Raw genomic sequence first — 14,743 nt, 5'->3', positions numbered from 1 at the left:
AGAGTTTTGTTTAATGGCTGTAAATGTAATCCTCTGGAGGTGCACCTTTTCTTTTCTTTTTCTCCCTCCCTTTATTAACGTTTTGCCTTAATTAGCAAATTGGACTGTTACCAATAATCCTGGAGGAGTGGCATGTGCCGGAGGAGAAAGAGAGGCAAGAAGAGAGAGAGTGACGGAATTTTTCAGAAATACCTCTGCGATGATGTAAGGGATGAAAATTTGGGATGTGGCTGTAAGAGTCTGGGTAGCATATGTTTGTAAAAAGATTTGGTAATACTGGGCAAGTTCTCACTATTAACTAGTTGCTTTTTAGCATGCTTATTAATGACATTTTGTCTGTTTATTAGTACTTATAAAGCACATATTCCGCATGAATATTCTACATCCCTAATCTTACCCAATACCTAAACTTAACAGCTACCCAAGTTACTAACTAAGAAGCAGCAAATTAATAGTTTATTGAGTCAAAATAGTGGTTTATTAATAGTTTATTTATAGTGGTTTTTTAATAGTGTGAATTGGACCTTAAAATAAAGTGTGACCCATTTTTTTATTATTATTAATCTTAATTTTATATATATATTAAAATAAGACATTGATTAATACAAAATATCTGGGTTGAAAATTAACCAGGGATTGGGTCAAAAATGTCCCTAGTATTTAAAATGCATGGTGAAATGCCCTTGTGATGAACTCCTTGGTTAAAAGACACAGTAAAGACATTTATGTTACAAAAGATTTTAAATAAATGAAAAGTTCTTTTGAACTTTATATTCAACAGAGTATCCTGATTATCACGATTTCCACAAAAATATTTATTGGCACAACTATTTTCAGAACTGACATTAAGAAAATGTGAAAAGTGATTTCTGAAGGATCATGTGATACCAAAGACTGGAGTAATGATGCTGAAAATTCAGCTTTGCCGTCAAAGGAATAAATTACATTTTAAAATATATTGAAATAGAAAATAGTTATTTCAAATTGTAAAATATAAGTCTTTTTCCAATGTTACTGTTTTAAATGGTAGTGTATTTTAACTAATGTTTATGTCTTCAAATGCAGAATGCAGATATTTTGAATTATTTAAATCTAAATGTTGTATTGTTCCTTTCTAGGCTTGGGTTAGAAGTATTTAACAAAAAAATGTATGGCACACCAAAGAAAATCCTCATAAAAGTGGGGAAAAAAATCTACAGTGTCCCATGTACAGTGTACAGAAATATATAAGCTAATTTTTGTCTCTCTCTTTGTGTCTGTCAGTGTTCAGCGGCCCGCGGTTTTCTCAGGAGCCGGCTGATCAGTCTGTGGTGGTTGGGGAGAGAGTAGTTTTGTCCTGCGTGGTGTTTAACTACACCGGAATTGTACAATGGACCAAAGACGGGCTCGCTCTTGGCATCGGAGAAGATCTGAGGGGTGAGTGCACACACATACATCAGATCACGCTAACCGAGAGCATCATGTACCTTTTTTAGAGGGGAGATGAGTGACAGTATGAGCTCAATAAGAGCTCTAGGTGAGATAAGACAAGACCAAAGAAAAAAAAACTACCTTTAATTGCAGGACAGGAAAGTTAGCAGTAGAAATTTGGTTAAGCATTAAAGGGGACATGGTTTTAAATGAATAAACCAAGAAATATTTTAACTGCGTCAGTTAGCGATCGCCATGCATTTTAGTTGTATCTAGTAATACTAGTTTGGAGCGACACAAGGGCGGGTACGATGACTGGATTTCAGTATAAAACAAATTACTGACCAGATTTAAATGAGTGAATGCGTGATTTCTGCTTAAGTGCTTTTTGTCTCAAATTGTGCAACCTAATTTTGAATGATACAAATTCAAGCCTCATTCAAGCCTCTATGTGTGTTTTATACGACATATAATATGTTGCAATGCAACATACAGACAACATAAGATTTCTCCCTCTCCTCCATTTAAAATTATGCAACAGACATATTTTTTTTCCTTTCATTGTCCAGACATTGCCGTTTTCTTTCTTTGTCCTCTGTCTCGCTCTCTCTCTTTCCCCTTTTTTTTTTTTTTTTGGATGTGTTGCTCTTGTCCGCTCTAATCACATACACATATAGATGTGCAAACACGCGCACAGGTTAAGCGTCTGCTTGCTGATTGGTTGAGCTAAAGGATGATGTAATCGTTGCCAATACTTTTGTCCTCCTGGTATCCAGATCGATGATGTCATAATGTGTGTGCTAGAGAGTATGTGCACTCTGAATGCCAATGTGTTGGAGTGCTGCCCTCTGGTGCCAAACGCATGTCCTACAATCCACCACATAATCGCACTGATTGGCTAAACTGGCTGTATGAACTATGGTTTGGGTTTTATCATTCAAAGATCACTGGAGCTTCCAATAAATTTACAAAGAATATCAAGTTCAAGTTGAGATTTATTGTCATTCCGCTACATGTGTGGACATACAGTGGAACGAAATGTCGTGCCTCAGGACCACGGTGCTACATAAATACAGACATACAATAATGAAGTAAAACAGTATAAACCTATACACAACTAACCTACTGCTAGATTTTGACAATAAATATACTCTATATTAATGTTTACCTATATATAAGCTAAAAAATACAGACTATACGAATGCTTCACATAATACTGTACCTATACACAACTAACCAGCTGACAGATTTGACTTTAAATATACTATATATAAATGTTTAACTATACATAAACTAAAAAATACAAAACTATACAAATTCTTCACATAAACACTGTACCTATACACAATTAACCTACTGACAGATTTTGAATATGAATATACTATATATAAATGTTTACCTATACATCGACTGAAAAGAAAAATATATAGACTATATGAATGCTTCACATAATACTGTACATGTGCAAAGAGAAACATCGTAAGTCAAGCAGCTGGCTGGGGAACAGTGCAAGACAATTAAACATACACATATTAATGAATCTTTTATGGGATTATGTACACACAGCAGTGTGTGTGAAAAGTGTCTAATATGTATTTGTTTGAGCTGTATGTTTATCATTAGGGGAAATCCATGGAATAGGGACAGTCATGCAAAATAGTCAAGGCAAAATAAATATGAATTCTGACTGTATATACAAGCTTTGCTGGGGCTTTTGCAGCCTTGATCTGAAATAAGTGCATGAAACATTTTACTGTGTTAAAGTGTGATGATGATGATGTGGGTGTGTTTATTTCAGCATGGCCACGGTACCGTGTTTTGCGTATTTTGGATGTTGGGCAGTATAACCTAGAGATCACATCAGCAGACCTGACCGATGACTCACTGTACGAGTGTCAGGCCACTGAAGCTGCTCTGAGGTCCAGAAGAGCTAAACTCACTGTTCTGAGTGAGTACACACTGAATATGATCTGAATAGCATACTGCCATTATAGTGTTTTTTACAGTATGTATAATGTAAGACACATGCAATTATTTTGCATGAAATTCTGGTGCTTTTCAGTAAACAACAGCACACTGTGTGGAACACCATATCCCACAATGCAGTACACTGAACTTAAGTTTCCATTTCCAGTGTGATGAATGCACCTAAAGCAATATGAACAGTGTTTAACATTTCATTATTTGAACTGCAGAAAATTTAATACAAAAGTCAGTTATTTATATATCTGAGATTGTTGCTGTGACAAGGTTGTAATATACTAGGCTACTTTTTGAAATATTCATTGGCACATAATCTTCACAAATAATTGTTAAAAAGTATGCAGTATACAGTATGCAATGTGCAGTCCAAACATAGCCACCAACACACAAGAATTCTGCTTTCTTTATTTAACTTGTTTTGTAGGGACACTTACAGAAATGCTGTACTTCTGCCTTAGAGCAATTTAACTATTTACTTCTCTTTTTTTATGTGAATCTATTTTGGCATGATATACAAAAGTGTGCATTGCCATCATGACATTACATAGACTTCATTGAAAAGTCAAATAACTAACACAAGTTACATAATCACTACATACACAAGTGAAACATTTGCAGTAATAAACTTTCCACACATACACTACCATTCAAAAGAATATTTTCAAGAAAACAAAATACTTTATGTGTCAGTATTCATAGATGTAACCTGTGTGCACAGTGTGTAAGTCACTTTCAGCATATTATCTGTCTATCTGTGTAGTTCCTCCTGAAGGTCCTGTTATCGAGGGCTCTCCAGAGATCCTGCTGACAGCAGGAACCTCATATAACCTCACCTGTGTGTCTCGAGGAGCAAAGCCACTGTCAACAATAGAATGGTACAAAGATGGGATCATAGTGGAGGGAGCCCATACTAGCACTGTGAGTGAGCACACAAGCAAATGAAGATAGCATGAAAATAACATATATGAGAACATATACCCCATACATTATATCTATCTATCTATCTATCTATCTATCTATCTATCTATCTAACCAACCAACCAACCACTATATCTATCTATCTATCTATCTATCTATCTATCTATCTATCTATCTATCTATCTATCTATCAGGAGGTGTTAGCGGACAGGAAGAGGGTGACCACAAAGAGTTTTCTGGAGATCCAGCCAGTGGACACAGACACAGGACGAAATTTCACCTGTGTGGCCTCAAACCTGGCCGCCCAGCTGGGAAAGAGGGCCACTGTTACTCTCAACGTCCACCGTAAGTGCTTGTACACCTACTTTACTGTGCTGGCATACTGTATATCCACAAGAAGTGCCCTAATGACCTCTCAATCTCTCTCCAGATCCTCCTACAGTCATCCTGTCTATAGAGCCTCGCTCGGTTCTAGAAGGAGAGCGAGTTAAATTTACCTGCCAGGCCACTGCCAACCCTCCCATTATGGGCTACAGGTTAGTGTGTATTGTGGGTGTATATGCTGATTGCAGTAATGTGCTCTCTCTGTTTTACGTATGCACAGTGTTTGTGTTGCAGTGTCATTTTTTTGTGTTTTTTTTTTTTTTATTTTATTTGTATTTCTTTATTTTTAAATATGTATATATAGCATAGTTTTTATTTAATTATTTTAGTACCTCAAGAAAATAAGAAATGTTGTCTTGGCTAATAGCTGAAATACAATAATTTCAAGTTTTTATATTTTATTTCAGTTAATTTAATTTTTTTTTTTTTCTGCATTAGTTAACTATAATAAGCCTAATGTGTTGTAGGTGGGCTAAGGGGGGCGTGATTCTCGACGGAGCGAGAGAAAGTGTGTTTGAGACGACAGCAGATCACTCGTTCTTCACCGAGCCTGTGTCCTGCCTGGTCTTTAATGCAGTGGGCAGCACTAACGTCAGTATTTTGGTGGATGTTCACTGTGAGTATCTCAGTCCATCCATCTATGATCTACCACACAGGTCTATTGATAGGTTTATGTTATACTGTATGAGTTTGCCATTGCTAAGCAGTTCAGCTAGTGCAAATTATGCTTTAATTTCATTCAAACATTTAAATTTTATTTAAAACATAAAGCCAGTTCTGTTCTGATTCGGCATATCCATATTTAAAAAACAACATTTTCACAGCCACAGATTGAGATAAGGTTTTATTAAAATGCAGATTTTTTTTTTCTTTTCTGATGCCAGTTTGCATAATTTCATTTAGGGATGTTGTTTTTGTTTTTCAGTTTAAATGTGATTTTAATTACTTTTAGAGGGTCATTTGTATTTTATTTGTAACTTCCGTTTTTTTTTTTTTTTTTTATCTTCATCTTAATTGTTTTAGTAAATTGTAATAACCTTGTTGTCTTATTTTTCTCTCTGATGTAGTTGGTCCAATTTTGGTGGTGGAGCCGAGGCCTGTAACAGTGGATGTTGACTCTGATGTCACACTCAACTGTAAATGGTCAGGAAATCCTCCGCTCACCCTCACATGGACCAAGAAGGGCTCCAGTATGGTTAGTGCACACTAGATCATGCTTCCTACACTCTACAAAGTGCACTTACCTTTAACACACACAAAAGAAATTGTACACATGTATAGTACACATTCAACAAAAACACCCTATTGACTATTTGTAATGCTGTCTATCTTTCTTTATTCAACTCTTTGTTGTTCAGGTCCTCAGTAATAGTAATCAGTTATTCCTGAAGTCTGTGAGTCAGGCAGATGCAGGACAGTACGTGTGTAAGGCCATCGTTCCCAGAATTGGTGTTGGAGAAACAGAAGTCACTCTTACAGTCAATGGTCAGTAACACACATAACTACACAAAAAACATGTCTAGATTTGAAAAGTGTGATATGACTCTCTTATGATGTGATTGGGTGTCCAGGTCCTCCAATCATCTCGAGCGAGCCGATCCAGTATGCCGTGAGAGGAGAGAAGGGGGAAATCAAGTGCTACATAGCCAGCACACCTCCACCTGACAAAATCGTGAGTTGAAATCCCACTCTGTACAGTACATAAATACAGCTTTTATTACAGGTTATTCTGGACATGTGGCATGCTGTGATTTACCGCAAACATGCATTTCATGCATTGTGCAGATACTGTGTAAAAATAAATGTGGAATAAATAATAAAGATTTTTTTAGTAAAGAAATGTCTCTTTCTAGAGCTTTAAAGGTTGTGCTTTTGAGGTGGGAATGCTCTTCCTTTTTTATTCTATTATAGTAGGATATTCTGGTAATGCATTGCCGATATAATTTCTTTAAGTTTTCAGTTCTGTTTCTTGGCACTGATGGTGCAGAAATGACATAAAACAGCTTTATTCAGCTTTATGTATTCTTTTAATGTCTCTTACTGTACTTGTTTTTCGTCCCTCCTTTATAATCTTTACACTATGCTTGATTGAATACTGAGAGAGGGAGAGAGAAAGAGCTAAAGGAAGCGTGAAAAATAGAGGTCAAGAAGATATCAAATGAGACATGAAAGATGAGGAGGGCTGGCAGGGAGGGGGAGAAAAAGAGTGACGGCACAGAACAAAGTCCTGTACCTTTCAGTGTCGATTATCACCAGCAGACGACACGACATGACAGACAAATGAGTGAGCTTTTAACAATCTCAGCACTTTACTCAACGCTCTGCCTCTTTTCCTCCTTCCATCACTCTGTCTCTCCTTCTTCCTTCCACCTGTCCTCTAGTCACCCTCCTCCTCTTTATCGTTATCCTTCAACCACCTTTCTAGTCACTCTTTTTCCTTTCTTCCATTTTAGCATGCTTCTTTGGCACAATAAAATCTGCTGTGCTGAACAGGTAAAACAAATAAGAGTAGTTCAAATGCAGTAAAACTTAGTATTAACAACTAAAATAAATGTATAGTGTATAAAAAATTAAATAAATATAAAATGAATCAATATAATAAATATAATAAATAAAAATAAGAAAAGTAAAAATAGTAGCATTAAAATAGTAAACAAAGAAAACAAATATAAACAGATAAAATAATTTAAAAATGCAAAAAGGTAAAGAAGAATAGTGAAAATAGAGGGAACAAATTGTAGTATTAACAAAGAAAAAAGGAATGGTTTATAAAAAATAAAACAGCTCAATAAAATAAAATAGAATACAATTATTAATATAAAACAAATAGTAATATTAACTAATATAATATTAGAAATATTAACAATATATTTTGTTAATTTACATTTTTTAATCCTAAAATAATAGCAAAAACATAAAGTAAGCGAAAATAGAAGTAACGACTATAGTATTAACAATGGGAATGGTTTCAAAGAAATGAATTCTAAAAGAAAAAATATGTAATATATAAAATAAAAAAATATATAATTATATAAATAATATAATATAATATAATATAATTGTGACGAGTGGGGCGGGGCCGAGAGCCGTGGGAACGGAGCAAGGCCGGTGGAGTGATTGGGAAATGAGCGACACCTGCTCCACTCATCGGTCTCGAGTCCCACGGAGGAGATCGGGAGGATACAAAAGAGGAGCGACGATAGTGAAGGACGAGAGAGGACCAGGCCTGGGTTTTATTTTGTGTTTGGTTTTTGTTTATGCGCGGCAGTCGCCCGTGAGGGGCTGTCGCGCTGTTTTGTATTTATTTTGTCATTAAAGATTTATTTGAATGTTCGCCGGTTCCCGCCTCCTTCTTCCCGTTATTATGGAGTTTTATAGTATTACAATAATATAATATAATATATATATAATAAAACAACAGTCCAATAAAATATCAGTATGAAAAAGTTGTTAAAATAGCAGTATTAAAAATAGTAAACAAATTGTAATATTAACAAATAAAATACTAGTTTCTAAATTATCAATTAAAATAACAGCCCCAAAATTAAAGCAAGAATAGTAAAAAAAGAGGGGAAAAGTAGTAGTAAAAAAAAAAAATGATTAATTAAAAATAAATAAATAAACAATCCACGAACTTAACAAAATGGAATGAGCTATTAAAGGGAATAAAAATGAAATTAAAATTAGATTTGCCCATAATAGTACTATTATGCATGAGTTTAGTAATAGAGACTCACACTCCTCTGTTGCTCTCTTTCTCTGTCTGATGGATCACTGGATAATGAGACATGACACAACAGGACTGGCCTTAATGTGAAGACGGTACTTATGAGATAATGAATAATGGAATAAATGAGGAAAGAAAGTGGAGGAGAGGAAAGGAGAGTGGGCCATATGCTTTTTGTTCCTCATCCTCTCGTCCTTTCTGTTGCACCCCCTGCTCTCACTGTCGCTCTGTTGTCAGTTTGAGAGGGACATTAGCGCTGTGAATATTTGATGGAGTGTTGTTCATTTTGTATGAACTATCTGCTCTCCCAAAGTTCAGAGCAAAATCCTGAAAGGGCTGCGACGCCTGTGAACCCCTGCCTGTGTGTGTATTTACTAATGTGTGTGTGTGTGTGTTTGTGTGTTTGTGTGTGTGAATGCATACATGTTTTTCTGCAGGTTTGGGCCTGGAAGGAGAATGTGTGGGAAAAAGAGAGAGGAACGCTGTTGGAGAGGTACACAGTGGAGCAGAGCCGACCTGCGTCACAAGGGGGCGCCGTTCTGTCCACACTCACCATAAATAATGTCATGGAGTCTGACTTCCAGTCCACCTACAATTGCACAGCATGGAATGCCTTTGGACCAGGAACCATGATCATCACGCTGGAGGAGACAGGTCAGGAAAAAACACTCGGTGGATACAGTCTATAGTGTTTATAGACCTGTCTTATTGTCTCCCACTGTCTCTTTCTTAGGTATAGTGTCTGTAGGTATAATAACTCTCTCTCTCAGATATAGAGCATTTATAATTTCATAGGTCTATATCAGATATGTAACACCTCTCTCTCTTTCTCGCTCTCAGATATAGCATCCGTAGGTATAATACCTGTCTCTCTCTCTCACAGATGTAATGTAATGTTTAGGTATAGTTTAGTGCGTAGGTGTCTTTCTCTCAGATGTATAATGGCTGTAGATATAATACTTTTTTCACTCAGATGTAATGTCCATAAGTGTCTTTTATAATGTATGTAGATATTATACCAGTCTCTCTGTCAGATATATTACCTGTAGGTGTGATTCTTTCAGATATATAATGGCTATAGATATAATACCTGTATCTCTCTCACATTTCATGTCCGTAGGTGTCTTTCTTTGAGATATATAATGCCTGTATATTTCAGTCCTGTCTTTCTCTCAGATGTAGTGTTCATAGGTGTCATTCTCTCAGATATATAACACCTATAGATAAGGCCAGTCGTTCACTCATATGTAGTGTTCATAAAATGCCTGTATATATAATTCTTGTCTCGCTCAGATATAGTGTAGGTGACTTTCTCTCAGATAAACTGCCTGTAAATGGTCTCTCTCTTATATATATTGTCTGCAGGTGTCTTTATCAGATACAATGCCTGTAGATATGAGACCTGTCTCTCTCACACTTAGAAATAGTATCTGTAGTTATAATAATTGTTGCTCTCTCTCTCAGATGTAGTGTCCTTTAGGTGTCTTTCTCTCAAATATAACACCATCATATAATATCTCTCTCTCTCAAATTTAGCATCTCTATATATAATGCATGTCTTTCTCTCATATAGAATTTATAGGTCTTTTACCTGTCTTTCTCTCTCAGATATAGCGTTCATTGGTCTCTCTCTCTCTCACATAGTGTGTGTAGGTATTATGCCTGTCTCTCTCAGATATCTCATTTCTTTCTATAATACGTGTCTCTTTCTCAGATGTAGTACCTGTAGATATTATACTGTCTGTCTTTGACTTAGACGTAGCATCTGTAGGTAATATAAACATCTGTTTCATGCCTGTCTCTCTCTGTCTGAAGTATGGTGTCTGTATGTTTATGGCTGTCTCTCTCTCTCAGATATAGTGCCTGTAGGTGTAATAGCAGGTGGATCTGTTGGATCTTCTATTTTGCTTCTGCTCCTCCTGTTTGCTCTGATATTCTATCTGTATCGACAGCGCAAAGGCAGTGAGTAGACTGTGTATGTGTGTGTCTCTGTGTGTGCGCATCTGTGTTTCATGTTAATTTGCTTGTGATGCATTTGTCCAAATTATCACTGGAATTCAGACTCTAAGAAAATAAATATACATGTGTATTAAAAGGCAATGCTCTGAAAGTCAAATGGTGAAAAAAATTAAAAAGTGTAAAATGCTTGTATTGGTTTGGTGCCCCCGTGTGGCTACAAGACAAAAAATAAATAAAAATAAAAAGATAAAAATAAATCATATTTTACCAAATATATTTTACCACAATGTATGTTGCTTATTTATTAATTTTAATAATAATTATATTTTTAGAAATACTATTAACATTTTTGTTAATACTCTTCCCTCACCAATTGTGTGAAATGAAAATAATGGATATTAATATATATAATTGGATAATTGTAATGTATTTATATGCATTAATATTTAGTTAAATAGTTCATATGCTTCCTTTAATTGATGCTAAATTGAAACAGTAGAAAATTCTCAGCAGGTTTTATCATTTACACAAACACAGTTTTATGCTTTTTTTCAGTTTAAGGCAATGCAAAATATCCATTTTAATGAGACACATGCTAAAGATTTATGTGCCCTATCTTTTTATGGAACAGCCTGCTAACACAAAGGTTGTAGGTTCAGTCTTTAACAATAAAATTAGTGAAATCATAATCTTGCTTTCAGACAATGCCTATAAACTGGTGTGATTTAATGGAACCATTAAATCATTTCATTGATTAAAATGATGTGAGGCTTTGAGTCAGTGATCTATTATGCTTGCAGGTCGTCGTGGAGTCACGTTGAAGCCAGACATTAAGGTGGAAACGGTCAACAAGGAAACTCACAATCTTGAGGAAGAGGCTGCCGGCGCCTCCACAGCTACACGAATGGTAAAGGCTATGTATTCTGTGAGTATCTATAGCATAAATTAGACTGTCAGGCTGTCTGATATAACATTCATAAATACATGGTCAGACATGATATTTTGTTATCATAAAAAATAAAGAAATAAAGACTTCTTTAAAAAAATCTTAAGAAACAACCTTAAAATAACACTTAAAACTTTCATGTCGGTAAGTTCTTTTAATGTTTTTGAAAGAAGTTTTTTGGGGTTGGTAAGATCTTTTAATGTTTTTGAAAGAAGTCTCTTAGGCTCACAATGGTTGCATATATTTGACCAAACATACAGCATTCAGTAATTTATATTATATTATATTGAAAAATATTTGAAAATGTAATTCTTGTAATATATCATTACTCCGGTCTTAGTGTCACAAGATCCTCATAAAATCATTTATTCTGATTTGGTGCTCAAAAAAAAAATCTTATCATTATCAATGTAGAAAGCAATTGTGCTGTGTAATATTTTGGGGAAACCATATTTTTCAGGATTATTTGATGAGTAGAAATTTCAGAAGAACATAGTTTATTTTAAATAGAAAGCTTTTATTCTTGTGATCAATTTAATGGCTCCTTGCTGAATAATGTTTTTATTTATTTTCATTTATTCATTTTCATTTCTTTTAAAAGAAAATCTCACTGACCCTGAACTTTTGAATGGTAGTGTAGCAGTATGAAATATCCAACATATTGTGATTGTTGTGATTATATTCCATCGTGCTGCATTTAAAAAAAAAAATTACTTGTTGCTGGAAGCATCTGGTGTTTTTTGAATATGGTTCAGCTGCTCTATAAAATCTCTACAATCACACTATCTAGTCCAGCTTTGGCAGCAAACGCTGGATTGGTACATTTTTAATCAAACTAAAGCATTTATATGAACTTTTAGTCTGACTGAAATCAAACTATTAAAGTGCATGTAAACATACTTAGTGAGTTTAGCAGCCGCCAGTTTTAGTGCTTTTCAAAATTGGCCATTTCTGCTTAATTTTATTCCTAACAGTGAAAGAATTAAAGAAAGACATAGTTGAATAGATAAAAGATAAATCTGTAAATAAAAAGTTTCTAATGGTGAAAGACTTTCTTTCTATCACAAACTAAAGAACATCTATTCTTCACCAATTCTGATAAAGCTGATATCCTGTTTTCCTCCCCCCCCCCCCTCCCCTCTTCCCCCCTCCCCCCTCTCTCCTTTTTTGTCTTTTGTCATTTGATGGTTTAGTTTCTTCCCTCTGTCTCCCTCTCTCCCTCCACCCAGCCCTTCAAAGATGACATGGACCAGAAGCAGGACCTCCAGAGCGACACGGTGGAGCCCAAGGTGGAGGAGTTTGAGCCCAAGGTAAGAAACAGTGCAGGTGCATATAGACATCAATGCTATACTTAAAGGAGAAGTGTACAATTGTTTTGGAATTCCAGTTTACTGTTAGTTTAAGTTTAATAAGTAGGTTGATTGCCTCTAAAAGTGTAAAAATACTGTGGCACCATCAAAACATTTCACTGTTTGAGACCCCAACCAGCCTCACACAGTAACATTGGCTCAACCAATGCGGTGAGTTTGGGGCGGGGCTTTCTGTTTGCCTGACCAATAGCAAACAGGAGGAGCGTTCTTGAAAGCTGTCCTTATTTTTACAATCCTGTTTGCTGATGCTGGTGGTGCAGAAATTACACACTTTACCTTTAATGTTTGACACAGACAGAGGAAGTATTATAGTTATGGTCCAACATTTTTATGGGGTTATTTTTAAAAAAAATACATTTTTGAATAGTTTTTCCCTGATGTTTGGTGTCAGTAAGGCTGTATTTTCATCAAAGGATACTGAACAAAATGTATTACAGTTTCCATAAAAATATTAAGAAGCACTACAGTTTTCAACAATAATAATAATCAACATAATGATAATAATATGAAATGTTTCTGGTGCATAAATTCAGCATATTAGAATGATTTTTGCTTGGTCATGTGATACTGAACACTGTAAAAGGAATAAATTACATTTTTGAATATATTAGAATAGAAAACAGTTGTTTAAAAAAAAAAATTAAATGTAAGTTTTTTAATTAAAATACTGTTTTACTGTATTTTTGATTAAATAAATTTTTACCAAAACAGAAAACATTTTCTTATCAAAATCTTTCAAATCTTACCAACCCCACACTTTTTAACGATAGTGTGTGCAAACACACAGATATTTACACACTCCTATACAGTGCCTAAGAACCAGGACTAAATGTGGGGTCACATTAGTGAAATTTCAGCAAAACATGACCAAAAAGCTCTCAATTTTGCAGATTCCTATTGCAAAGGCTGAGTTTAACCCATGAAATTTACCTGAGCAATGTTAATTGTGAAATACTATATATTATATCAGTGAAATATTCAATTTTTGTAATTTCAGGACCCCACCAATGGCTACTACAACGTTCGAGCCACGACACATGACGAGGTCTGCACCTCTACCCGCTCCCTGCTCTATCAGGAATTTCGGCCACCGAATCCTGCTTCAGTTTCAGCGACAGCCGGTGGCCCAGTGGCCAACATTCACCCGGCACCCACAGGCCGTTATGAGCCCCGGCCTGCTTCCCGAATGGCTCACAACACATACGCCCATTTTAACACCATTGCCAGGGCATCGCAAATCCAAGCCCCACCCAACCCTGTCTCCAAGCCCACAGACTATTCCGGAGAACGTGGTCTGCTGGAATCAACCAATCCGCTGGCTTTTGACAGCTACGCTTATTCAACGACACCTCAATACAGGTTAGGCTTTGCCCCACCTTTGGAGGCAGGACCAGCCTATGAAATGTATCCTACGGGACAAGGGGTGGGGACGAGTCAAGATGCTAATGTGGGAAAATACCCCAGCTCCGCCCAATTTCCATATTCAACCCCGCCCACAGAATACTCTCAGAGACACACGCAGAGAATGCAGACTCATGTGTGAAACAGACACACTTGCCAACAAAAAAGCACTTCCGTGGATGAATATATATGGTACACATTCATTTTTACACACTCTTAAAGTCTGAAACTTTCTCTCCAACACAGCTATATGCAAACACACACACATTGCATTTTCTACCTTTACAACAATATGATTGAGACAAAAAAGTGCCAAATTAATAACTGAATCAAAAAAAAAAATAAAAAAAAATAACACACATAAATTAGAGGAGAAAAAGCATGTTAATCTTTCCCCCTTCTTTCCAAATTTGAAGATGGGTTGATGTGGTAAAACCAATCCTCTTAAAATCTCCAAATGTACCAAAATGAGACACTGCAAAGCAGCCATTGGACGGGTTTCTCCATGTGAATCGTATTGGCTGAAAGAATGGCCAATAGAAGGCTGGAGGGCACCAGAAGCCATCAACTATTAGGTGTAAAGCCCAGTGAAAGCCTGATTGCTATGCACTGGAGTTTACACTGGACCTGTTTAAATCTGTCCCA

At 35.8% G+C, this 14,743-nt stretch overlaps 1 protein-coding gene across 4 annotated transcripts in view; it reads left to right on the top strand.

Moving 5' to 3' along the window:
• The window catches only part of kirrel1b (kirre like nephrin family adhesion molecule 1b), a 36,824-nt gene extending 22,404 nt beyond the window's left edge, over positions 1–14,420 (top strand). The window contains exons 2-15 of one of the 4 annotated variants that reach the window (XM_042718848.1): positions 1,264–1,416; positions 3,209–3,358; positions 4,154–4,311; positions 4,506–4,656; positions 4,742–4,847; positions 5,163–5,311; positions 5,763–5,890; positions 6,054–6,180; positions 6,267–6,367; positions 8,860–9,076; positions 10,277–10,384; positions 11,182–11,288; positions 12,557–12,637; positions 13,695–14,420. In XM_042718848.1, coding sequence (XP_042574782.1) covers positions 1,264–1,416; positions 3,209–3,358; positions 4,154–4,311; positions 4,506–4,656; positions 4,742–4,847; positions 5,163–5,311; positions 5,763–5,890; positions 6,054–6,180; positions 6,267–6,367; positions 8,860–9,076; positions 10,277–10,384; positions 11,182–11,288; positions 12,557–12,637; positions 13,695–14,240 — 2,282 coding nt within the window. In that variant the 3' untranslated portion in view covers positions 14,241–14,420. Of the gene's footprint in view, positions 1–1,263; positions 1,417–3,208; positions 3,359–4,153; positions 4,312–4,505; positions 4,657–4,741; positions 4,848–5,162; positions 5,312–5,762; positions 5,891–6,053; positions 6,181–6,266; positions 6,368–8,859; positions 9,077–10,276; positions 10,385–11,181; positions 11,307–12,520; positions 12,638–13,694 lie in introns of all 4 variants that reach the window. The other 3 variants (XM_042718847.1, XM_042718846.1, XM_042718845.1) reach the window with 3 other exon arrangements.
• Positions 14,421–14,743: the final 323 nt, after the last annotated feature.

The sequence above is a fragment of the Cyprinus carpio genome, chromosome B2 (assembly GCF_018340385.1).
Source record: "Cyprinus carpio isolate SPL01 chromosome B2, ASM1834038v1, whole genome shotgun sequence".
NCBI lineage: Eukaryota > Metazoa > Chordata > Actinopteri > Cypriniformes > Cyprinidae > Cyprinus > Cyprinus carpio.
Note: the sequence above shows the minus strand (reverse complement) of the source record. Positions and strands in the feature narration are given on the sequence as shown.